The 26617-nt window shown below is 36.1% G+C and overlaps 1 protein-coding gene across 5 annotated transcripts in view; it reads left to right on the forward strand.

The window, feature by feature from the left end:
- The window catches only part of RABGAP1L (RAB GTPase activating protein 1 like), a 457210-nt gene that overhangs the window by 288647 nt on the left and 141946 nt on the right, over positions 1–26617 (forward strand). For all 5 annotated transcript variants that reach the window (XM_019648299.1, XM_019648284.1, XM_019648290.1 and 2 more), the window contains exons 16-17: positions 9881–10006; positions 12109–12252. In XM_019648299.1, the coding sequence (XP_019503844.1) occupies positions 9881–10006; positions 12109–12252 (270 nt within the window). The remainder of the gene's footprint in view (positions 1–9880; positions 10007–12108; positions 12253–26617) is intronic.

The following is a 26617-nucleotide window of genomic DNA, read 5'->3' on the forward strand; positions in this document are numbered from 1 at the left end:
TGGATGGGGGGAGGGGGGTTGTTACTTTGTGAGGGTGAAAAGGGTAACTATTGCATTGTTCTGTACACCTGAAACTAACAATAAAAAAATTAAAAAAAAAATTCAGTGAGAAGAATATCTCTCTGAGAAATATGTTCTGAGATTTAACAGAGGTTTAGTTAATTGTAAGACCATATTTATTTGGAAACACCTCCTCCTGAAAAAAAAAGAGAGTGAATGAAATAACCAGAAAACTCAAAATACGCAGAATTATTTTTTGCATTATCTCTTCTATTATAAAGGACACTCGACAAGTCGGTGGTTGTAAACTTATTCAGCAAAATTGCTTCCAGAGTCTGTCACAGGATGGATAGAAATTCAGTCCAGGCTCTTAGACTTTCTACATTAATAGGGTTGTGCAGTTGTTCCCATGGCTTATAAAATAACTGGAAATACAGAAATGCCTTCAGAATCCTTGAGGAAAGATGAACTGATATTCAGCATACTGTTAATGAAAAACATATTATATTGTAATTTTGAATTGACAGTATGTACGATATTTCTGTTAATCAGCATATTTCATTAACCGATTAACTCATCCCATGTACCAATTTGTATAAAAGTTCACTGTAACTTTTTCTTCCATATTTTTGCCTCCATGGTTTAAGCAGGTAGAAGAATACAGTCTAGCTTAAATAATTCATCAAATACACTATCTCAGGTTCCAAGGAGATATGTTAGTAAGGTCTTACTGACTAATTTTTTATCAGTTACATAAGCTATGGCTTCTTTATGCTGCCAGACATCCTTTGGTGGCTCCATATTAATCACTGTAAGAACCTGCTTCTTTCTGGGATGCTGCCTTTTCCTCACCTGTGGGCATTTACATTTCATACTCACTGCCTCAGAGAAATGGAAGACCAAAAATGAAAGTATGTTCAAAAACAAAAGTTTAGAATTTTTGTTTTTTCATGTCTAAGTAGTTTTAAGAAATTATTAGCTTCTCCTGGTGCTTGGAAATTTCCAGATGCTTTGATAATAACTTTGTAACTTGTCATAGTTTAAGCAGTGGAAGAATTAAGTGTTTATCACAGTAGATGCTGTTTTACCTATTGATGAAATTACAAGAAATTTATCATTTACAGTTGGAGAAGAATATTAAAGCATTATAGTGTTCACCTCCCCTGCCTTTAAAATTAAATACACAATAATAATCAGTAATATCATTATTATGGTGTTAGTCTTTGCTTAATTGGAAGTATAATAAATAATGTCCTTTTATATATTTCATTTATTTGAAAACTCATGTAAAATATTTTAGATAATTTTTAACCCAACATACTTTTTTAACATTTATTGCCAAGCAGCTTTAAATTTTACTTATGGAACATATACTTTCTTTAGACCTTTAGAAAATCATGCTCCTTTTGAATTTTAAATTAGTATATGTATACTAATATTGGCATGTGTGGGAATTTTCCAGCTATGAAAAAGTATTATTTTTGGATAATCCAGAATGTTAAAACTATTGAATTTTTAATAAAATCTTTGACTAGGCACAACTCCTTTGGAAACCATTTTGGCTTTACCTGATAAAAATATGCATACTCAGCAATTCCACTTCTAGATATATACCTTAATCAAATTTGTGCACATGTATTCAAAATCACATATTAAAATTGTCCTAGGATCAGTGTGTATAATAGTCAAACAACTCAAATGCACACTGATAGGGTGTCTCATACTAGAATTATAATTAGACATTAAAATGCATAGGGTCTATTTATGTAGTGGAACACTATACAGTAATGAAAAATGAATGTTTTATGCTACGTAGGTTCATGTGCATGACTCATAAATACATAAGGTTTACTAAGAAAACAAAGTATATTTGGTATCCTTTGATATGATTCCATTCCGTGTAAAGTTCAATAACAGACAAAACTAAAGTCTATTTTTAGGGTGCTACATAGCTGGAAAAATATGAATAATGCCAATGAAGTGATTACTGTGAAAGCCAGGATAGTGATATATCTGAGGAGAAATGGGGCATCATGATTGGGAAGGGACTACAGGGATCTTCAGAAGTGTTGACAGTATTCTACTTCTTAAACTGCTTTACTCTGTAATCAATTATTAAAGAATAAATTGAGCTTTTATGTATTTTACTGCATAGTTTATTTCAATATAAAATAAGGCTTAAAAATTAGGAATCCTGTAATGCTCCCCCCCAAAAAAACAGGCTTAAGATAAGATTTAACCAATAGACCTAAAGAAATCAGAAGCAGAGTTTATTCTTAGTTTTTCTGAAAAAATCAAGATTCCACAGAGTCCAAGGTGATAAGGTAGGGGCTTTCTAATATATATATATATATATATATATATATATATATAATTTTTATATATATGTAAAAATATTTGTGCCATTGTATTACTCAGAATTCTCTGTTACATGACATAACCTTAGCTCAAAGTAGCTTCAATTAAAACCAGAAATATTTTGGCTCACATCACTGGCAAGACCAGGGCAGAGATGATTTTGACATGGTTGGATTCCAGAGATCAAATTTTGTCATCAGGAATCTGTGTCTCTGCTTAAATTTTCTTGCCTTAATTAAATGGACAGGCCAAAAAGTGAGCAGCATAGCTGCTCCTGGCCTGGCTTCATATCCTTTCAGTTTTATAACTTCATTGAAAGGGACCACCTCTTTCTAAAGTTCCTGCATTTAAAAAAAAAATCCCTGGAGGACGCTGATTGGCCAGCTTTGGGAACCTGCCATCCGTGAATCAGTTACTAGGGCCAGGCCAGGAAGTTAAGATATTCTGATTGGCCTGGACCGGGTTTTGAGTCCTCCTCAGCGCTGACAGAGAGCTGGGTCAGCTCCTCCTGAACAAGGAATGGTTTTCCTAGAGGAAAAGGGGGTTTTATACCAGACGATAGGGAGAGAGGATGCTAGGCAGATACATCACATCATCTTACAGTGATGTCCTTACACAAGAGTTTTAGTGGATTTTTAAAACAAGTCCTTTTATACTCCCAAATCACTTTTTCTTAAAATCCAAGAGATTTTCCTGAGTTAATTCTTGCATCAGTGCTTTGGAGCCTTTCCCCAGTATCTTCTCTCTGTGTCCTGTAAATATACTCGTATTCAAGACATTTTACCTTAAAAAAATTCCTCTTTGGTCCTCCCATTTACTTATCTCAAGTTTCTCTGCCCTTTAAAAGCTGAATTCAGGGGCTGGCTGAGTGGCTCAGTTGGTTAAGAGCTCGCTCAAGAGTGTGAGCTCTGAGCAACAGCGGTTCGAATCCCGGCCAGAGCTGAGCAGCTGCTGAGCTGCCAAACAGGTGGCAGGATGGCTCAGCTAAAACAAAACAAAACAAAACAAAACAAAAAAGCCCAACAAAGCTGAATTCATTCAAAGGATAGTAAAAGGCACAACTATGAATTTGAATTGTGGTTTAATCCCTTTCAAATAATATGACCCTTGGGCAAATTTCCTAAACTCTCTGAGCTTCAGATTTTTCATTTATAAAATGGAAATAATATTCTTTTTAAGGTCTTTATGAATTTTGAATACCTTATATTATGAACATAAAGAGTCTTATTTTTTATCTGACACCAAAAGAGTGCAGCCCTGGGATTAAATCCAGGCTTTACTTAATAGATATGTAGCTATTGGCAAATCACTTAACATCTTTGAACTTCACTAGTTTAATATATAAAATGTAAAAATAATACCTACTTTACAAGGTGTAATAAAAATACAGTGAATATTTATATTAAAAATTCATTACAGTAAAAGACACATTGCCATTAATGCCCCTCAAAATACCTCCCCTCACTTCAAGCACACGTATCTCATCATTCTTGCCACTTTCTGAAGCAGTTCTGGGAGTCCTCTTTCGTATCTTTAGTTGCACTGTCGTGGCTGCCTCGATGTCATGAATTGATTAAAAACATTTACCTTACATGGTCATTTTGACTTTGGGGAAGAGCCAGGAGTCGCACGGTGCCAGGTTTGGTGAATAAGGTGGATGAGGACACACAATAATGTTTTTATTTGGCAAGAACTGCCGTACCAGAAGCAATGTGTGACACGGAGCCTCTCTGTTGTGTTCAGAAAATATGGAGAATGCTGCTGCCAAATTCCATCCAATAGGAAGGCAGGGATCTTCAATATGGGAAGTGGCATGTCGAGCCCTAGTAACAGTGTGTGACAAGTTCCAACTTATTTGGTGCAGCTACGGTTGAGAGAAGGCATGTTTTAAAGTGTGCCATAAATCATCCTCCATCATGACAACGCTCCATGTCACACATCACTTCTGGGATAGAGCAATTTCTGTCAAATGAAAACATTGTGGTGTGTCCTCATTCACCTTATTCACCAGACCTGGCACCGTGCCACTTCTGGCTCTTCCCCAAAGTCAAAATGATTCAGGTCATTGAGGCAGCCATGACAGTACAACTAAAGACACCCACGAAAGAGGACTTGCAGAACTGCTTCAGAAAGTGGCAAGAACGGTGGGATAAATGTGTTCGAAGAGAGGGGAAGTATTTTGAGGGGGATTAATGGCAATATGTCTTTTACTATAATTTTTTTATTTAAACGTTCACCGTACTGTTTGATCACACCTCAGGATCAAATGGGATCATAAATGAATGCCTCTAATAATGGTAGCTGCTGCTTTTCTTTCAAAAATTAATAGTTACTTTTCCAGCCAATTTTCTTTTGGACCCTGGTCCACTGGTTATATTGATCACACATAGCAGACTAATATGTTGTGCAGTATGTTTTATGGCTTATAAATAGACATTCAATTTAAATGTATTTGAGCATATATTTGATTTAAAAGGAAAAAGCTAGAAATTTTCATTCAATTTGCTTTTCAATGTGTAAACAGAACATGAAGACTTATGAGTTTATGATTTTCAAAATAGTCACTAGCCTCCACCTTTGTTGAAGGAAACTCAAAAAAATCGGTGGAATGTTCAGTGCCTTCTCTGAAAAAAAGGTAGATGGATTACACAAAAATGTGAAAACACAATCATGTAGAATAGAAATTTTAGTTTTATTCTAAATAAGGGGTTTATTTTAAATTATCAACATTTAATTTTACTTCACAAAACATCTTGATGTATGTTCATTCAGGTGAGTCTTAAAGACTTTTGAAGTACTTAGAGCTGCCTTGTTTTATGGTTCGCTGCAGATGGAAGCAGTGAAGCATGGAGACTGTCTCCATTCAGTAATTACCTTTGTGAATATAGATGGCAATCAATATTTGTTATCAAACAGTGTTTATGTCACGCTTGAGTCTCAGATTGTACGTGTGAAGCAGGTTTGTATTTCATAGAGCGGTGGATGACATTTTGATATTTTAAATTACAAGATTTTAATGTTTATTTTCTCCTTTCCCCAAGAAAACATCACTGATTCCGTGACAAAACTCCTATTCACAGCAAAGATGCATATTCACTATTAGAGACCCACCATGCTCCAAAGTTAATATTTTATTTAAAAATATATTGCTCAGGAGGGTGACTGGTTAGCTCAGTTGGTTTGAGCGTGGGGCTGATAACACCAAGGTTACTGGTTAGATCCCCGCATGGGCCTCTGTGAGCTGAGCCCTCCTTAAGAGTCAACTATGCTATTGTAGCATGAAAGCAATGTGTAACCAATGACCATGACTGTTCCACAAAATTAAAATATATGTATATATATATTGCTCAGTGATTTATTTTTATTATACTTTAGACTAATTGCATATCAGTGATAAATTGGATTGTCTAGTTCAATGAAATATTAATCATTGTAATAAGTTAAATCATTATTTTACTGCTTTTTTTAAAAAGTAGGCAGATGCCACAATACTACCTAGTAGCGGAACCCACTTTTGTAATAAGGTGAGGTTTGATGGTACAACTAGAAGTAGGTATTTATTCTAAGATCTTGATTGATTTTTTTATGCTAATTGAGGAATAAGCTTAATAACCAATGCAAAATACAGATATATAAAAGTTTCTTATATTTTGCATTTGTAATAATGTTAAAAGAAATCAAGTACTGATATAATTATGTTTGGCTGTCCCATGCTTCCACTTTCACACCAATTCTTTCCTTCTACATTTTTGCTAACTCTTACTATTGCAGTTGACAACAGATTGCCCTACTTGTTGACATGCCTTCATTGATAAAGGCAGGTGTATTCAAAGTTTTACTAAAGTTACCCTAAACAAATATCTAATACTTGATATTTACTCAAGTCTATATACTAAGAGCTTTGGGGATACAAAGTTATTTCAGTGTCCAGAGGTTAGTAGGAACATATAAATAACTATACTACATGCCACAAAGAGCTTTGAAATTGAAAGCAAAGATCTCGTCAATTTAAATGAACATCAAAGAGTTTGTGTTCTAAGTGCCACTTGTGATCAAACCTGAGACAAAAATTGTAAATATGTGAAATGATGGATTTGTTAACTAACCTAATGTAATCATTTTGCCATATATACACATATCATGTCATCACTTTGTACACTTTCAGCTTATACAGTATTATATGTTAATTATGTCTCAGTAAAGCTGGATAAATTAAGTGGTGTAAATTTATAATTAAGCAGCATTGAAAATAGTAAATATTGATAATTAATCACCCAGTGATTATGTTGCCACATTGTACTGTAGCTATGCTCTTGAGTCTGTTTAAGTCTTTTTTGTCTGTATGATGGAAATACTGTAAAATGGGAAGTATATATATATATATATAAAATGGGAAGTATATATATATATATATATATATATATATATATATATATATATACTTCCCATTTATTTTCTAGTATTTGATGAGTTTTCATAATAGCCAAATACTGCTAAAGCTACAGCAAGGTCCCTGTTACTCAGCTTGTTATTGAAATGATTATGTTTATTTGCATTGACAAAGCTAATAATTTATTGCTGTCAATAAATTGTCCTATTGTTATTGAAGTAATTAGTGGCCATCAAAAAATGATTATTATTCACAATTTTCAAAATATCTTTACGTATCATATATCTTACGTTTTACAATACCACAAATCTAGGCTCAGCCTTCACTCCATGTTACTGACACTTTTATAAGGTATAACATCTTCCTTAAACATGCATTTGTCTTATCCTTCAAAAGCAAAATACCGTATGTCAATATGTGAATTTCCTTTTTTCTGGAATGTAAATGTCAATCAGTATATTTGGGGATGGGGGGCATATTTTACACATTTTTAGGTATTTGTTTTCATTTTTAAAATCTGACATTTTTGCTAATTTTGTATGCTTCCTCTGGTTGCTGCTACTGATAAGGAATACATTAATTTAAGAAAGAGATATACCACGAGAACCTTAGACATGCTAAATAGATTCCATTTAGTCTTTAAATGGCAAGAAGGTAGTATTTAAACTTTCCTAGGGATTATACGTATTTCCATTACTTTCTGAGTCATTTTGTTAGCATTCTTTTTCTGTCTTCATTTTTAGTCATTTTTATGATGAGATAATATCTAAAATCCCCTAAGAGCTTATTATAGCTCACCCTAGTCTTCACAGATGACCAGTATTGATTCCACCCCAGCTGGGCTGGTATTTTATAGGTTTAGTCTACTATTTTCATGTGGCACATGAACTAACTGAAAATCAAAAACTTGGCTCTATTGCTAAAGATAGACATGAAGGATACTAATTCCAAGACTATTTTCCTCCCCCAAATATATCTATGTTTTAGATAAAGGTTTCGGGCTAGGATTGTCAGTTTTATTTTTTAGGGATCAAGTTCAAACTTTCAAAAATTTTGTTTTGAAGATCATTTATTAAATATATTGTTTTTGTATATGTGTGTGAGAGACACAGAGAGGGATAGGGAGAGGGGAAAGGGGAGAAAAGATAAAGGGGAGGGGAGAGAGAGAGAGAGAGAGAGAGAGAGAGAGAGAGAGAGAGAGAGAGAAGAGAGAGAATTTAAGCTTTATACCTAAAAGCAGAGCAGAGATTTATGTTCATTTGTCATTTTCCTGAATTCCTTGTCCTGATAGGGCCCATACCCAGCTATCCTTCTATTGTACTTCTACTCTAGCTGTAGTGATGTCTTATCTCCTCGTCCACACACCCAACCTCCCCTATTCAGGACTTCTGTGTCCATATCAAACTCAAGTAGAATTCCTGTTTACTTTGGGAAGACACTAGACCTTTACCTCCGTATCCCCAGGGCCTAGCATAGTGCGTTCATCTCATATGTTCAGTGACTGCATGCATGAATAGTGAAAGGCATTTAAACCTTTTATGTGCTTTAATGGTTCTACCACAGTTAAGACAATAAAGGTTTATCCCCTTTGTAAAATGATACCAGATGGTAAAATAGTCAACCAATCATCATTCACTTAGAAAGAGGGGGACATAAAGTGAATTCGTTTCTTTGGGTAAAGTTATTTTATGTGCAGCTTTCCTGTTTAGCCTTTTTCGTAGAGATCAGAGAGGAAGATAAAGGGCTTAGAACTGGTGGTAAGAGAAGGATTGTAGACCATGTGTGTGCAACTTAGTGTCGTTTGAGGCTTCAATGGCAGGATTGCTAAAGGAGAAAAGAATACAGTGTACTTATGTTCTAAATAACTGCACATAAATTAAAAAATGCTGGCTGACTTGAACACCCGGGGTCAAAATCAAGGCCCCAAACAGCTCATAGATAAAATAGAAGTAAATAAATATTTAGAGAGTCAAAATGACAACAGCTAAGTGTACTTATTTAACTTTAAGAGATTTTATTTAACTATTTTATGTATTTCATGGTTTGTAAGTAGAAAATAGAAGGGTCCAATTTGTATAGGAGCTTAAACAAACAATTACATTTCTAAGTGGGTAAATAGAGCTCTACTTGGTTCAGTTATTCAGACAGGAGGTTAGTATAACAAAGGTGTCAAATACCATAATGAGCCAAGATCAGACTTTCAAAGGAGTGACATTTAAAGTAGATGTTTACATAATAGTTACATGCTATGACATTAAGTAAGGACAGCCTTTTCTTCTTGCTTGGTGTAATTTCTAGAATATTGGATATGTCTCTCTCTAAATTCTTTCAGCTTATTGATACCACAATTTAGAGCTTGTTTCTCTGATTTCAGACTTCATTATCTGTTCAGATAAAAATACCTGTGGGAGGGTATATTAGATTTTATTGGTCATTTAAATCTTAATGATAGAAGTACATAAAATTCTTTTCAGAAAAGTGTTTTTTATAGAAAGAAACATAACAACATGAAGAAGATTCTGGGAGGAAAGTATGATATAACACTATCTATCAAAACTAAAAACGTGTTTATCCTTTGACCCAGAGGTCACTTTTTGGGAATATTATTGAAGGAAAGAAAAAAACCAAGATGTATAACAATGTATATAGAATATTATATTTCGTGTAGAAAAAGGAAAAAAAATAAAATAAGAAGTGTAGTTCTTTTATTTGCATAAAGAAACACTGGCAGGAGACATGAGAAATTATTAAGAGTAGTTATAAAGTTATGCAACGGGGGGGGGCACAGGGATTAATATCGGGGGGATAGAGAGTAGGGAGGCTTTTACCTTTATATACTTTTGCATTGTTTTGATTTTTGAATCACGTGACTATATTACCTATTTTTAAGATGGCTTAATGACAGAATGAAGGAATGAAAGGATAATTAAAATTAACAAAAGGGTGAAATTCATCCACAGGCTTTGAAGGCAGATTTTACCTATGTCACTGCAGGAGGCTGGCTCTGAAGAATGCCGTTCACTAGAGGCCTTCAAGCCATTAATGTGGGAGACTAGTAACATGACGGAAATTGTCTGACATTCCCGCCAAATGCCACTCAGTCGTGCTCTGTCTTTGTATGTTTTCCTGTAGATGCCAGAGGAACAAGCGTTCTGTGTTCTGGTGAAAATCATGTATGACTATGGGTTACGAGATCTCTACAAAAACAACTTTGAAGATCTTCATTGCAAATTCTATCAGTTGGAGAGACTAATGCAGGTAAATAAAATTTTGAAGCTTTTATCACTCAGGGATTGGTTGAGTTATAAAAAAAAATCTAATAAAATTGATGAATAATAATGATTTATGAAAGTTTAACGGAATTTTACAGAAAATGCAGATAGATTTGGTTTCTGATCAATATCTACATTGGTCTTCATATTATAAAATATTTATTTAACCATTTGACCATTTTAAAAATAGTTTTTACATTTTAAATATTCAACTGTAATACACTTTGAAGTGCGATTACAGTGAGTTAAGTCAATGAAGAGATTGCTGAATATTATTTGTAAAGACACAAAGATATTGACATAATAAAAGTTGAAATACTTGAGAGCTTTCTCTATATTAATTAGCACCAGTACCATATTTAAGTCCACATGAAGAGAACACCGATGAGACAGAAAGATATTGGTAAGAGAATAAAACACCTAAAATATTATAATGTAGGGACGTACTTTAAAAATTTTCCCACATAATTTCCCAATCTCAGACAGTATTATTACTATTTCATAATACGTATATATAAATTTATATATATGAGAAACATTTATATATACTGAAATGTCAAACATTATGCAATAAAAAAGATTGTGAGCAAGGGCAGAATTATTGACTAATGCTGATGAAAGGAATTACTGAGTAGCTTTGAAATTCCACCTGAGATTAGAAATCTTACATTTGTATGGATCTATGTACTCTATGAGGTTTTGGGAACCTAAGAGAAATGTGAAAAATATACGTGAATGGCTTGATTTCATATTGGTGAAAAGTGAAATGGCTGGGGAAGAAGGCGAGTGGGATGTGGCAGAAGATACTGGTAGGAGCTCGTGGACGTGGCCCGTCAGGAGGCCCGTAGGTACCTGAACAGGGAACGGGAGTGGAGATGGAGAGGTTGCAGTGAGGCTGGGGACAGCTTTACCGGGAGAAGGGGTTAGGAGAGTGGGAGACCTTAACTGTGAAGAAAAAACAAAGGGGTGGAGGGATGTCAGATGAATTATAAACACAATGACAAATGGGCATTGTGCGGGGAAAGACTGTCTAGAAGAATCTGGTAACTATGGGCATTAAAAGCAATAGGCTCTTTTTTAGAGATTTAATTCTCCCAAGTAAGTATTGGGGATAATTCACATTTCACCTTGCGTGTACAGAAGTATATATGTTTTCAGAGGCCACTATTCTTAAGCTCTTGGAGAGTCCAGTAATTGTACCTGATAAATGAATAGCAAGTTCGCGGTCCTATGAAGAAACCCGAACACATTTTTCTGTTAGCACTTTTTGTCTGTTAACTGGATGATCATGGGACACCCCATTTAAAGTAATAGATGGGCACATGTGGGTGTTTTTCAAAGAGCATCTTGTGCAAGCAGTGGGTTTCTTGTTTTTGTTTCTGTGGTCTGTTTATAAAAACAGCACTGAAATGGCTCTTACGTATCTCCACCATTGTCTTTCAGTTCTGGGAATACTATGCTAATGCTTCGTACTGTGCCTTATATTCTTCTGAAAAGCATTTACTGGTATAACGGGAAAAAAGATAAAGCTGGCAGAAATGTCTCGTTTTAAGGAGACATTCAATTTTGTACATTATACATTTATAGTTTCTGTACTTTGCCACTTTTTCTAATCTAGCAAAGATAGGTTTTTAACAATTTGGATATGTTTCGGTCTTTACTAAATTGTCAAAAAATATACTGAAGTGGTATCATAGAGCCAGACGCTGACATTAAATACACGTCTTTCCTAACGAGTTAGGAGTTGAACCTGAATGGGGTACTGTCACTTGATCTTGGAGTCATGCTATTCCTTACGCTGCGGGTGGGTTATCTGTCAGGGCCAGCGTTCCCAAGGGACAAGGCCAGCGAAGTGAGCAAGAGATGATCTTCGTTACTTGTTCCTAAGAAGTCTGTTGGTGTTTTCCTCAGTGATCTGTCATCTCCTTGATGCACATCTGTCATCACTTCTGTGCAGTTATATAAAATTCAGTGCCTGCTGCAGTGAATTCCAAGTATTCATAGAAAGCTTGCCATAAATTGCAGTTGTGGCAGGCAGTAAAGCTTCTTCAGTGTCCTGTCCCCTAAATTTCCCACTTTGACTTTTAGGAGCAGTTACCGGACCTGCACAGCCATTTTTGTGACCTGAACCTGGAAGCTCACATGTACGCGTCTCAGTGGTTTCTGACCCTTTTCACTGCCAAGTTCCCACTCTGCATGGTCTTCCACATCATTGACTTACTGCTGTGTGAGGTACGGTGGCTCCCATGTCCCAGACCTAAGCCAAACAGGAAATAGTTCCCAGGTCCAGTGGTTACCCTTTTCTTCCTTCCTTCTCTCCTGTGACTTTAATCCATACGTACTGACCCAAAAGTTCTGTTTGACTTTTTTAGTAAAGACTATTTGAATGCTAATTTTATTACTTGTGAGAAATGAGAATATTAAGGCATCTATAATTCCTACAAAGTAAAATGAGTAAATTTCTATAAGTAAATTCATAATAAACCTATATCTGTATAGCAATGGGCTACTAATATAAAGGACCTTTAAAGTTAAATAAATGAATTTAGAATCAGGTTTTTATAATAGTAATGCATTATATTCTGAATGAATGTAAATGAAATTTGTATAGTAATTAAATCATTCATAAGATACCTCTCTGTATATGATGTTTGAGATTCCTACCTGAAAATAGAGAATTGATAAAGTTTCTGTATCATATACTTATATTTTTAGACAGTAGAATATTTCAAAAATTAGTTTGCACAATTTCTTAGTTATCTATAGTATTTATTTATTTTATTGCTTTTAGTTCCTTAGATGGCTACACTTATTTACTTTACTCTTTTGAAGAAATAAGCAATATTACACATACATACCACATATACTGACCATCAAAATGTTTGACAGTCTTAGCAGTGATGGGAAGTTGCTGGATGAGAAGTTTCTTTTAAATTGGGAATATAAATGTATATAAAACATAGCTGTCTTAAATTTAAAAGCTGGAGTAATTAATCAAAAGTACAAACCTAATATAATCTAGACAGTTTTGTATTACGATATTACTTTTCTTACATAAGGTTTCCTCTTTCTTAAAAGAAAAGTCTATTTTAATCACCCTAGGAACTAGAAACTTAATTATAAAAATAAGATTTAAAAGGAGGAAATGTATAAGCTATATAAAGCATAATGTTATTCCTCAGCTTACTACAGCAGCACCCATTATATAATAGATGGAGGCATAGTTGGGTTTTGCTCTTCAGAGCTGCTAATTGGCAGTTGCACAATACTTGAAGGGTTCAGAGAATTTTGTAGGCATGTAAAATTTTTAAACATTTGCAACATATTTTGATAAAGGGTCAAGTGACTTGCTGAGGGTTATGAAATGAGCTCTCAAATTCTGAATATATAACAGCTAGAGAAACTGATTGATAACACATAATTCTCCTACTTGTTTTACTTACAAATTAGTTTCTAAATTCCTATCTAAATTTATTTAAAGGAAGAATGCAGAATTAGGAGCTAAAGCCTAATTCAAAGTCAAAATGGTGTGACCACTGGAATAGAGATGTTCTAAAATTGTCTCTACCTGACATTGGAGCATCATTCATGGGTCTTCTGGAACCCAGATTCAGTTTCTTAGGAAATTTCATCTGGAAAATACTTGAATTTCTAATGTCAGCTGCTAAGAAAATTAGCAACCTTTATGGTAAGGAAAAGAAAAGTAAATTTATAAGTGTTCTTATCACTTGTCAACTGTGATTCACAATCACAATGTTTGAAAGGTCTCAGTGCTCATTAAAATTAATAAGAGCATCACAGAGAGATGTTACTTTCTCTTCTCTTAAAGCTGTGTTCTGTGGCTGTTTTAGGAAGTTGCATGGCTTTCCACGACATGGAGTAGGCTGTAGTCACAGCATCATGTTACTAAGGAAATAAATAGCGTCCCGTAACAGAGTACAGTAGCTTTCAAAATAAGCTTTATTGGAAATAATATTGGACTGCGCTTCAGGATATTCGTTCTTTCCACTAACTCATCTTTGTCAGTATTATTTTTGCAAAGGAAATTTTTAGATAAACTTTTATTTCCTGCTTGTCTGTGTTTTCTCTTTGCCCCTTTCCTTCGTGTGGTTAATAAAATATTTACATCAAAGCTATTCTTTCATATGTGATAAAATATTCTAACACAAGAAATAGTAACATACGGATAGTCTTAAATATTTAGAACCATCCATTTTGTCTTATTCTCTTTTTTTAAAGAAAACAATTCAAATCTTGATCATTATGAATTAACGTTCAGTTGCAAATGGAAGGCTAGGAATTCTCAGATGGAAAATGTTAATTTTTCAAAAAATTTTCAGAGGACCTCCTCCCCGCTGCTGTCCTTTCAATCACCCCTCTGAAGACTAATCACTGTTCCGACTTTTAACACCATAGATTAGTTTCGATTGTTTTTGAACTTTATACAAATGGGACCATACAATATGAACTCTTTCTTGTCTAGCCTTTTCATTCATCATTATGTTTATGAGATTCACCCCTGTAGTTGCCTCTAGGTGTGGTTTGTTTGTCCATTGTGTGAATATACTACAATTTATCCATTCTTGTTGATGGACATTTGGGTTGTTTCCAGGTTAGGACTATTATGAATAGTGTTGCAGTGAACATTCTTGAACTTGTCTTTTAGTAAACATACGTATGCACTTTTGTGGGTATATATCTAGGAGTGGAATTGCTGAGTTAGGGCAAGCATACGCTAGGGTGTAGTAGTTACCACCAAACAGCCTTCCAAGTATTTTGAGCATTACCTTTTGAATTGTTTTTATTCAGTAAAAGTCTTCCTTGTGGTGAAGGGCAGGTTTTGGTTTTATTTTGTCTCTTTTTTTTTTTTTTAGAAGGAAGGTCCTGGCTCAGATTAGAGTTCATGAATATGAAACAAAATGAAACTCAGTGGGTGACTGTAGTCATTTACTTGATCTCTGAAGTTGCATACAGATCGGGAGTGAACTAGCCCTAAAGGCTGAGTCGCTTTTGTGCTTTTGTGAGAGAAGTTACCCACGTGGGGAAAATCCAGCAATGTGCTCAGTTATAGAAGAAGCAACATAGAGACAGTTGAATATTGGAGTTGAGGTATTTGGCTTTTCAGTTAACCCCTCCTGTATCAACTTGTTCATATTACTTGACCTATATATGTCTCAGTTTCTTTATCTGTTAAATGAAGCTCCCAGGTTTATATAAAGGATTAAATGAGATTATGACGGTAAAGTGCTTAGCACTATACCTGCTATGTAGTAAATATTCAGTTAATAATACACCCTCCATTCTGCTTCATCTACCTGTGAGCCCTTTTTGTTGCTCTCAATGTCTTCAATAAGCTAGCTGACTTCAGAGATTCCTAAGAGAGGGGTAACTAGCTGTTGGCTCTTTATTCCTTTTCTAACCCCTCCTTCCCCAGTCAAGGTGCTTCTTCGCTAAAACCACAATTTTAGCCATTGACCTTATGGAAGTTTTATTCTATTTCCTTTTGACTAGGGATTCAAGTAGTCCTCCAAAAGTATTTTTTCCCCCACTTTCTTGCAAAAGACGTAAGGAAAACTATGTTTCTTTTAGTCTTGATAAGATAACTGACAGCTGGTGTTTGAAGTTGACTCTTTCCAGATAGTTCAGTTTTTAGAGTATCAAGCATACTCAGCTTTATATAGTAACTTGGTATTTGATGAAATTTAAGGAAATCATTGACCCTTTAAATTAGAGTATATTTCCTGCCTCTCCTTTCTTTTTAGAAGGATAATTAAAAAAAAAGGCAGTACTTAAAGTATTTATTAAAATACCACAAGTATAATCCCCCTTTCAAGGCAATTTTCTAAAGCTGTTATCTGAAGACTAGATTCGTTATATAATATTCTTAGTCTTTGCCTCACTTTTCTCCCTCAAACAGTAATATGTTGAATTTTATAAAATTGGATAAAATCGACATATAACATTTTGTAAGTCTGAGATATATAGTATGTTGGTTTGATACATGTTGGTTATAGATTGCAATATGATCACAATGGTAGCATTAGCTAACACCTTTATCAAGTAATACATTGAATTTAAAATGCATCAGAATGGGCTGATATAATGAAGACTAGGAGTCTTTACATTTATAAATATAAAATTTTCTGGAAACTTTATAAGTAGTAATTGGCCACAAGAGTCAATCAGGGGAATGCTTTGCCTAACTTGACTACTTTAACTTTTGCTTAGCAACAGAAATCTTCAGAACTAGAAAAAAAAAACTCTCTAAAACCTTGTTTATGGACCCTAACTTCTCTCCCACCTACAAGGCCTTTGTTATTCTCACATTAGTTGTATTACAGCTTTCCTGTGTTTTCATTAATTTTGTCATTACTGAAAGAGACAGGAACCTCAAGCTAACAGGGCAGAACCATTGTCTGTGCTTCCTGTGACTTTTATTCATTCATTCAGCAAACATGCACCAAAGTCATGTGGAAGGCTGACACCGTTCACCTTTGGGGAGACAGCAGTAATGGAAGAACAGAAAAAACTCGCACCCCCGTTAATTGTTATCCTTGCAGAGGAGACAGATGATAAACAAATGACTTAGTAGAATAGTGAGTATATCAACGGTAATAAGTACTATGCAGAAAAATAAGAAAGGAAGAGGAATGTGGCAGATTTTAAGTCTTCTGACCATTGGAGAGAATTTAGGTTTCACTGGACTGAGATGGGAAATCACTGGAGAGTTTTGAGGAGAGGAGAGGCATGCTCTGATAGACATTTTATCCGGATCACTCAAATTGCTCTGTTGAAAAAGATTGTGTGTGTGTGTGTGTGTGTGTGTGTGTGTGTGTGTGTGTGTGTGTGTGGCGGGAGATGTGAGAGATCAGTTAGGAGGTGACTTCAGTGATCTGGGTTGTTTGGACCAAGTTGGTGGCAGTGAAGGCAGTAAGAAATGGTTGAACTCCAGACAGATTTCAAAGGGAGAGAGGACAGGATGTGATGACGAGCCATCTGGGGTAAGTTTTATTGATGACATGTTTTCATTTAGTGTAGTGATGAGGGCAGGGTGGCTGGTAATGCGGCTTCTACGCTTCAGAGAGCATCTAGGAGACAGGTGATGCTGTTGAGGGATAAGGAATATTAATGTTACTCATACATGCTTTATTCTGGTGATGCTTGCATTACAATTTCTCTGCAATGTCTCTTCGAGAAGCAGGTATCGGTACCCTTGGGAACATGGAAGGTCAATATCGGCACCTTTAAATAAGCAATACAGAGGGTGGAATAATTATGAAAGATGATCAGTGGGGGAGTAAAACCCTAGTACTTTAAAATAAAGGTACATGCTTACTGCTAAAAATAAGAGTGGTACTTTGCTACAATAAAATCAGACTTGAATACTCACGGAGACCTTATGCGCCTTGAACCTGTTCAGTAACCTGCAGTATTTAGTTATTGGTGGTTTAGTTCTCATGATCAAAACAAAGGTCACTGATTTAAAGTTACAGGGTGACAGATATTTTTCTAATAAAAACCTTACAGTTCATCATGAATTGGAATAACTAAAGATACTTTATAGTATTTTTCATTACAGAAAAACTCATAGCGGTTAAACTTTGTATACATGGATTGAGTAAAATAACTAAACATATTCTATTATTTTTATATTAAAACATACAAAAAGTCATTAAGACATACAGTGAACTCCAATGTATCTACCCCTCTGGTTAAGAAATAAAACAGTACCAATGAGATTAGCTTTGTATATTATTACCTCTTCCTGACCACACCCTGCTTTGCCTTCCTCAGAGAAACCATTATACAATATTCAGTGTTTATCATCCCATGCATGTCTGTATTTTTATTACGTATGAATGTATCTCTGAGCAATTTATAAAAGAACATATTTGGGAAATATTATTGTACACTGGTTTATCAAGTCCACTTCCAAAACAGGTCTTGAAGCCTGTTTTCTCTCTCCAAGCCAGCATCACATCCTATCCAGTAACCTCCTAGTTGGCCTTTCCTCTTGACCCCCTGTCTCTTTTATTCCGCTGTTCTCCATAGCATCCAGAGAGGCTTTCATAAAACACATATCAGATCATGTCACTCCTCTGCTGGGGACCCTTCAGTGGTTTCCCATGAAATAAGCCTCATGCTGGTTCACTTGGCCGTAATCTCACCCTTCATTCCTCTCCAGTGGTACCCTGCACTCAGCCTTCCCCTTACTCACTGTACTTCAGCAGTGGCCCTCTTTACGTTTTGGGGACACTCATGATCTCTTCAGGCTAAAGTCATTTGCGTATTCTTTCCCTTCTGCCTAGAATGTATTCTTCACTGTACCGGCTTAACTCCTTCAGTCTAAGGTTCAGTGTTACTTCTTCCAAGAAGCTTTCCCTAATCACCCATCCTTAAGTAGGTCCTTCCTTTTACTATCTGCAATAGCACCCTACAGTTGCTGGTTATTTATTTATTCACTGTGTATTCTTTTTCAAATGCCTGTTTCTTCCTCTAGATTATAAATTTCCTAAACAAGAAGCCACGTCTCTTTGGTGCACTACTGTGTATACCTAGTCACACAAGCAATAGCTATTAAAGGAAAAAGGAATAAAGAATTAATGGATGAAATGACTTTCATTGTCTTCATTTAAATGTGTTTATGAAATCCTACAGGCTGAAAAATCACTTTGCTCTTGAGTTTTAAGAGAAAAAACTGTTAATATCTTTAGGAATTCCTTCTGCCTTAGTTAAGATATTTTAAGACACAGAAACCCAGACATAGTAGCTCAAGCACAGTGGGGGGTTATTATAAACACAGAGGGAATCCAGGGAAAGATGAGCTAGTGGACCTCAGAAAGGACAGGTGCCAGAGACACTCCAGACACTCATCTGTGTTGCTGTCTGTCACTGTATGAATTGGGCCTTCTTCCTTCTTTCCCGACCTGCTTCTTTGCAGCTTTGTTTTGCACAGAGCCTAAAATATCTCAGAAAGATCTACCAGGACTTTTCAGCTGTGGTATCGTCAGCTCTTGGCAATCTCTTAAAAATCTTTTAGATTAAAATTTTGAGGGAAAGCCTAATTGGTTCTGCTCACATTTTAAAATAAGCTTGCGTTAGTCGTAGGTCACAGGTATGGGTCACCTTAGGCTAGGTGCCCATCTCTTGCCCAGTATGCTGTGCTGAAGGGTGGTCTTGGGGTGAGTCACATGAGCTACAGCCCACTCAGCAGGAACTGTACATGGAGGCAGATATTCTGAGAAGGGTCATTGGTGGATCTGACATAACAGAATCTTTCTGGTGTGCACATGGCTATCTCATGGACTAAAGTCCTTAGTGTTGCCTGCTTAGAATTTGGCATTTGTAAAATATAATGTTTATTACGTAAGACTAATGCATCTCAGAAACAAGATATATGTTATCCAGCCATAGATATTTATTTAATTAGAATGGGGAGTTGCACAGTTTTAATATAAAGTATAATCCTAAAAATTATGGCCCTCAGGGTGAAAGTGGTAGCAATGTTCCAAATTATTTTCATGGTGTAATTTTTGCTGGTAGGGTTTTCAATAAAGACAGTATGTGGCTTTGGTCTATTTAAATTAATGATTATCTGAAAATTGATATAAAATATTTGAATGCTTTCCATTGTCTGGAAATTCTATTCTGAAAGCATCTAATATTTTTTTAAAGACCTCCATTGCAGTTATTAGTAACAGATTATTCAGTAACCTCCTAGTTGGTCTTTCCACTTGACCTCCTGTCTTTTTTATCCCACTGTTCTCCATAGCATCCAGAGAGATTTTTATAAAACACATATCAGATCATGTCACTCCTCTGCTGAGGACCCTTCAGTAGTTTTCCACTAAATAAACATGTTCCAAAAACTAAAAGAGGGCCAGTGTTGAAGTACAGTGAATAAGAGGAAGACTGACCCTAGGGTACCATGGAGAGGAATTAAGGGTGAGATTATAGGCCAAGTCCCCCAATTTATAAACATTTAGATTGTACAATAGAAAAGGAATTCTATCGTATAGTACCAGCTGGAAGTAGATTGAAAATGAGACCTTGTTTTGGAGAGTAGCTACTTGTTTTTACCGCCTAATTTTATTCATACCCAAGTTTTGCTGGTAAACTCTCAGGCATCTATTTTTAAGTCTCAACTATTTGAGGACAGGAACCTGGCAGGCTTTTCTGGAGAGTATTTCTGGGTCACACAAGGGCCTAAAATATCTTCTCCTGTATGTTTTTTTTTAAAACTTTATTGGGGAACAATGTGTTTTTTCAGGGAAGAATGTGTTTTTTCCAGGACCCATCAGTTCCAATTCAAGTTGTTGTCCTTCAGTCTTAGTTGTGGAGGGTGCAGCTCAGCTCCAAGTTCAGTCGCTGTTTTCAATCTAGTTGTGGGGGTCGCAGCCCAGGAGTCAAACCGGCAACCTTGTTGCTAAGAGCATGTGCTCTAACCAACTGAGCCATCTGGCCACCTGTTGGCAGCTCAGCGGCAGCTCAGCTCAAGTAGTTGTCTTCAATCTAGTTGTGGAGGGTGCAGCTCACTGACCCATGTGGGACTCGAACTGGCAACCCTGTTGCTCAGAACACACGCTCTAACCAACTGAGCCACCCAGCGTTTTTACCTTCTCCAAACAGACTGCTTTCTCAGCTTCTAAATCGGCCTGCTTAGAAATTGCTTTTTGTTTTTGTTTTTTAATTGACATGAGCAGATAGCCTGATTATTCTTGTCCATCTCTATAGCAAATAGACCAATGGTGTTTTCTTCTCTTAAGAAGCCCCCATTTTCCTCTCCTTTAAAAGTCGAAGTCTTAGCAATCCTTAACGTCAGTTCTGGTCTCTCAGCCCAAGACTCTTGACCTCATCTCCCAGGTGCTCCTTCTGTGTTCTCACAGAATTTCGCCATGAAGTGGCATCTTCTGATGCTCCTGGTATTCTTCTCTGGCTTCCCTCTTCAGGTACTTTCCCATCAGCGTCCATTGTTTGGCATTTTTCACCAAACAATAGTTTGACCTTTTTATCATTTCCCCAGGGCCTCTGAATTATATCAAGATATACAATAAATATACAGCTACAATTGCTGATTACATTGGTTTAAAAAAAAGAGACATAGTAGGACCTTCTGGTCTTCTGCTTTTTGGATGGTCTTATCAGAATTTTCAGAAACTCATTTTTTAGAAGTCCACTTGACATTTTGCTTCTTGTCCATGTCCTAGTAATCTAGTCCATTTTGCTCTTTTTTGCTGAGGAATAATGCCAGAAAATTTCCACTGAATAGAGTGATTCATTGCATGTTCCAGTGCCTCATGGACGAATTTCACTGCAGCTTGGGCTGCGTCACCGTTCTGCCGTCGTTTCTTACTTACAGCATTTAGTGGTCATGGCCTAGTTGGTCTCCAGCTTCCCAGTGAAATAGGTACATACTCTTGTGTATGCTAATTGGCAGAGAGGCAAGTGTCCATTTTGTCCATAAGAGTCCTTAATGCAGAGAAAAATTAGAGCATCCTGAGCATTCAAAATCTCTCTCTCCCTGTAAATCTTTTTTTCCCCTGTAAATATTTTTTAAAGATCATTTGTTAGTATTAATATATGCCTTCTTGTAAAAGGATGAAGGCTAGTTTTCCAACAGTCCTGATAAAGCTTCTCCTTTAAATGCTCGTTTAGAATCAAAGTGCATTTTATCTGATAATTAATAAGCTTTCAACTTGAAAAGTAAACAGCTTACAATCAGTGACTATGGGTTGAAGAGAATAGTACTAAACATATTCAGATACCATGAGTCAACCTTGAAATATATGAAGTTTTCAGGCTTCTGAACAACAGGTCACCTTTAGAAGATAGATACTACTTAGCCTATTCACCTATCTAGAAATATGATCCAGTCCTTATTCTCGGGGATCGACTGCTAATGTGTATGAGGTTCCTTTTTGGGATGATGAAATGTCCTGGAATTAGATAGTGGGGATGGTTGTACAACCTTGTGAATGTACTAAAAACCACTGAATTGTACACTTTTAAAGGTGAATTTTATGGTATTTGAATTATATCACAATTTTAAAAATCACTTGCAGTGGGGGGAGGTGTTGAGGAGTTTTTGTTAAACGTACAAACTCTGTAGACCCACCTGAGACTCTGGGCTCTTTGAGGATGTGACCCTAGGAATCTGCATGTTTAACAAATGTCCCCAAGTTTTTCAATTTTTCAAGTTTCAGGAATGCTGACTTAACAGTTTTTGTACTTGTACATTGGAGTGTGTCTGGGCTGAAGGACATGTGCCTTTTGATCATTTTAGTCACCAGCAGCAGCAGCATTCTTGGGGAACGACTTTGTGTCCCATAGGGTGGTTGTCACATTACATAGGCCTGGTCCTTTCTCTAGAGCAGCGGTTCTCAACCTTCCTAATGCCGTGACCCCTTAATACAGTTCCTCATGTTGTGGTCACCCCCAACCATAAAATTATTTTCGTTGCTTCTCTATAACTGTAATTTTGTTATGAATCGTAATGTAAATATCTTTTTGTTTTCCGATGGTCTTAGGCCATTGGGGGGGTCTTAGACCCCCCAAAGGGGTTGCAACCCACAGGTTGAGAACCACTTCTCTAGAGGGTTGGGAAGAGTGAGATGGAGAGGCATGAGACAGTGCACCTTTTTATTTCTTAGAAATCATTATATTGACAAATTCTAGGAAATAAAGTAATAGTTCAAGGTAATTAATTCAGAGAAACACAAAACTTAAGGGAAATATCCAGCAATGTTTCTGTGGTTGCTGTATTCTTAGTGTTGATTCTGGGGGCGAAAACTTGGTCTGTTGATTGTTTCAAGGCTCCTTTGTTGCTCAGATGTTATGGTGGGCCTATCAACAAAGCCAAGTTGACAGAGAACAGATGAGCGTTTTAACAGCTCAACTTCCTCTGCGCTAATATCTGGATCAGGTTTGTTTCACAGCAGTGCTGCAGTGGGACAAATTATGATTTAAAATAGGCAAATATTTTATTTCATGAAGATTTAGAGTTAGCAGTTGCCAAGTAGGGAATGAAGATGAATCGTATTTTTCCAATACAGACTATTTGGGGGACTTTCACATTTTTACTTTTACTAAGTCAGAAAATGATATATAATCATTAGTAGTATCCTATATGTATATGTTAAGCTTTGAAATCGTTTTTGAAAATCTGAAATTTCCCCTTTTCCTGAAGAATCAAAGCATTTTAAAAACCAGATTCACAAAGACCTTTTTATATAAAGTAGAAGAGTAGCTTGATACTCAGTAAATTCCTCATGCTTGATATCAGGTGCCTTTACTTTGACTAAGCCTATTTCTTTTTCTGACAATAAAAATACAGGATCGAGCTTAAAGGATTCTACATTTATATGGCTTATTATAATGATTTTGTTATATTGTAAGCCCAATAATATACTATAGGACAAATACTTTGTTCAGTTAGGGTGTGGGAATAGGAGTATGCCTAACTCTTCCCACTTCTTTTGCTCTCATGCTGTGCCTCGGATTTGGCATATCCTGGTTTGGGGAGCATAGTTATATAGATGGGAAGCCACTGAAACTTTAAATTGGGGTAATGGCATTATGAAATAGATGCTTTAGAAAGGTGTTTTAGGGGGAGCCAAAATAATTGTGTTGTAATATCAACCGACATACATTCAGTGGGAATAAGACCATGAAGAATAAATGCTGACTGCCAAATTGGAAAGGAAGAAGTAAGACTCGCTATTTGAGGGTGACATGATTTTACATATGTAGAAAACTCTAAAGACTACACCAAAAAAACTGTTAGAACTAATAAAAATAACTCAGTAAAGTTGCAGGATACACAATCAATATACAGGGATAAATTTAACCAAGAAGTTGAAAGACCGATACACTGAAAACTATAAGACATTAATGACAGAAATTGAAGATGACACAAATAAATGGAAAGATATTCCATGCTCATGGATTAGAAGAATTAATATTGTTAAAATGTCTATGTTATCCAAAGCAATCTACAGATCGAATGCAAACCGTATCAAAATTTCAATGGCTTTTTTAAAACATAGAAATAGAGCAAAGAATCCTAAAATTTATATGAAACTACAAAAGACGCCAAATAGCCAAAAAAGCAATCTTGAGAAAGAAACCAAAGTTGGAGGCATCACATTCCTTAATTTCAAACTATATTACAAAGCTGTAATAATCAAAACAATATGGTAGTGCCATAAAAACAGATACATAGATCAGTGAAACAGAATAGAGGGCTCAGAAATATTAGGTTGTCGGAAAAGCCATGATGTATTTTTGTAACAAAAAACATAGAAACAAATACGTCATGACTTTTCCGACAATCCAATAAAACCACTCCTATATGGTCAATTAATCTATGACAAAGGAAACAAGAATATACAGTGGGGTAAATAGTCTATTGAATAATGGTCTTGGGAAAACTGGACAGCCACGTGCAAAAGAACGAGACTAGACCATTGTCTTACACCAGACACACATATGAACTGAAAATGTGTTAAAGGCTTGAGTGTAAGACTTGAAGCCAGAAGACTTCTAGAAGAAAACATAAGCAGTAAGCTCCTTGACATTGGTCTTGGCAGTGATTTTTTGGATCTGACTCCAAAATCAAAGGCAACAAAAGCAAAAATAAACAAATTGGACTACATCAAACTAAAAAAAGCTTCTGCATAATTAAGAAAAACATCAACAAAATGAAAAGGCAGTCTACTGAATGGGAGAAAATATTTGCAAATTATATATCTGATGAGAGGTTAATATCCAAGATATATAAAGAACTACAACTCAATAGCAAAAAAACAATTTGATTAAAAAGCAGGCAGAGGTCCTGAATAGATGTTTTTCCAAAGGAAACATACAGATAGCCAACAGGTATATGAAAAGATGCTCAATGTCACTAATTATCAGGGATATGCAAGTGAAAACCACAATGAGAGATCATACCTGTTAGAATGGCTATCATTAACAAAACAAGAAACAAGTGTTGGCGAGGATGTGGGGAAGAGGGAACCCTATGCACTGGGGGCAGGAATGTAAATTGGTGCAGCCACTGTGGAAAACAGTATGGAGGGTCCTCAAAAAAACTAAAAATAGAACTACCATATGATCCAGCAATTCACTTTTGGGTATTTATTTGAAGAAAACAAAAACACAAACTTGAAAAGATATCTGCACCCCCATTTTTATTGCAGCATTATTTACAATAGCTAAGATATAGAAACAATCTAAGTTTCCATTGATGGATGAATGGATAAAAAAGACGTGGTACATATGTACAATGGAATATTGTTCAGCCATAAAAATAAAATGGAACCTTGCCACTTGCGAAAATGTGGATGGACTTTGAGGGCATTGTGCTAAGTGAAATAAGTCAGAGAAACAAAAATACCATAGACTTATATGTGGACTCTAAAACAAAACAAACAAAAAAGTCAAGCTCACATATACAGAGAACAGATTGATGGTTGCCAGAGCAGGGGGTGGGGGGTGGTGGCGGGGTATGAGGTATGGGTGAAGTGCATGAAGGGGTCAAAAGGTGCAGACTTATAGTTATAAAATAAATAAGTCCTGGGGATGTCATGTACAGCATCATGGCTATAGTTAATAATACTGTATTGTATATTTGGAAATGGCTAAGAGAGTAAATGTTGCAAGTTCTCATCAGAAGAAAAAAAATTGGGGGCTGGCCGAGTGGCGCGTTGGTTAAGAGCTGGCTTGGGACGCCAGCTCTGAGCAGCAGGGTCCGGTTTGGAACCCAAATGAGGGCCAGTGACACTGCCCTCCACAGCTAAGATGCTGAACAACAGCTCAACCTGGAGCTGGGCTGCCATGAGTCGCCGGCGACAGCGTAGGCTGCAGCCCCTGCTGCAGTAGGCTGCCATAAGCTGCTGTGTGTGGCCAGCAGCCAGTGTGAGCAGCCGGCAGCCAGTGTGAGCTGTCAAGAGCTGCCATGAGCGGCCGGCCGTTCAGAGGCCAGTGACTGATCTGCTTCACCCAGGAAGAGCACAGTGATAATACCAACATGGGCCAGTGAAGCAACGTCCTCCACAACTAGACTGAAGAACAAAAGGACAGCAACTTGTCTGTTCCCCTTCCCCCGATTCTGCAGTGTTGTTCCCCTCCCTCAATTCCCCAATAAAATCTTTAAAAAAAAAAAGAAAAAAAATTGTAACTATGTATAGTGACAGATGGTAACTAGACTTATTGTGATAATTTCCCAGTTTATACAAATATTGAATCATTTTGTTGTACACCTGAAATCTATAAAATATGTTAACTATACCCCAATAAAAAATACATTAAAAAAAGAGAATGAGAGCTGACATTGTGGATTGTGGCTTTTAGAAGTCTATCCTCTAGTACTTGTGCCTTTTATCTTTTGTACTAAGTAAACATGTAAGAGTGTGTGGTATAGCACTGAACTGTCCAACAGCACTACATTTTTGTGGCATTATGGGGGAGGGAACACATACAATGTATGCAAAATTTTTAGATTTGATTTCCTGTTATAGCCTTGTGGCTTCTTATATTTTGGGGAAAAGGATTCATCAGATACATTATTTAGTGTGTTGAATTATATCAGCAGCATAAC

The sequence above is a fragment of the Hipposideros armiger genome, unplaced genomic scaffold (genome assembly GCF_001890085.2).
Source record: "Hipposideros armiger isolate ML-2016 unplaced genomic scaffold, ASM189008v1 scaffold_6, whole genome shotgun sequence".
NCBI classification, from domain to species: domain Eukaryota; kingdom Metazoa; phylum Chordata; class Mammalia; order Chiroptera; family Hipposideridae; genus Hipposideros; species Hipposideros armiger.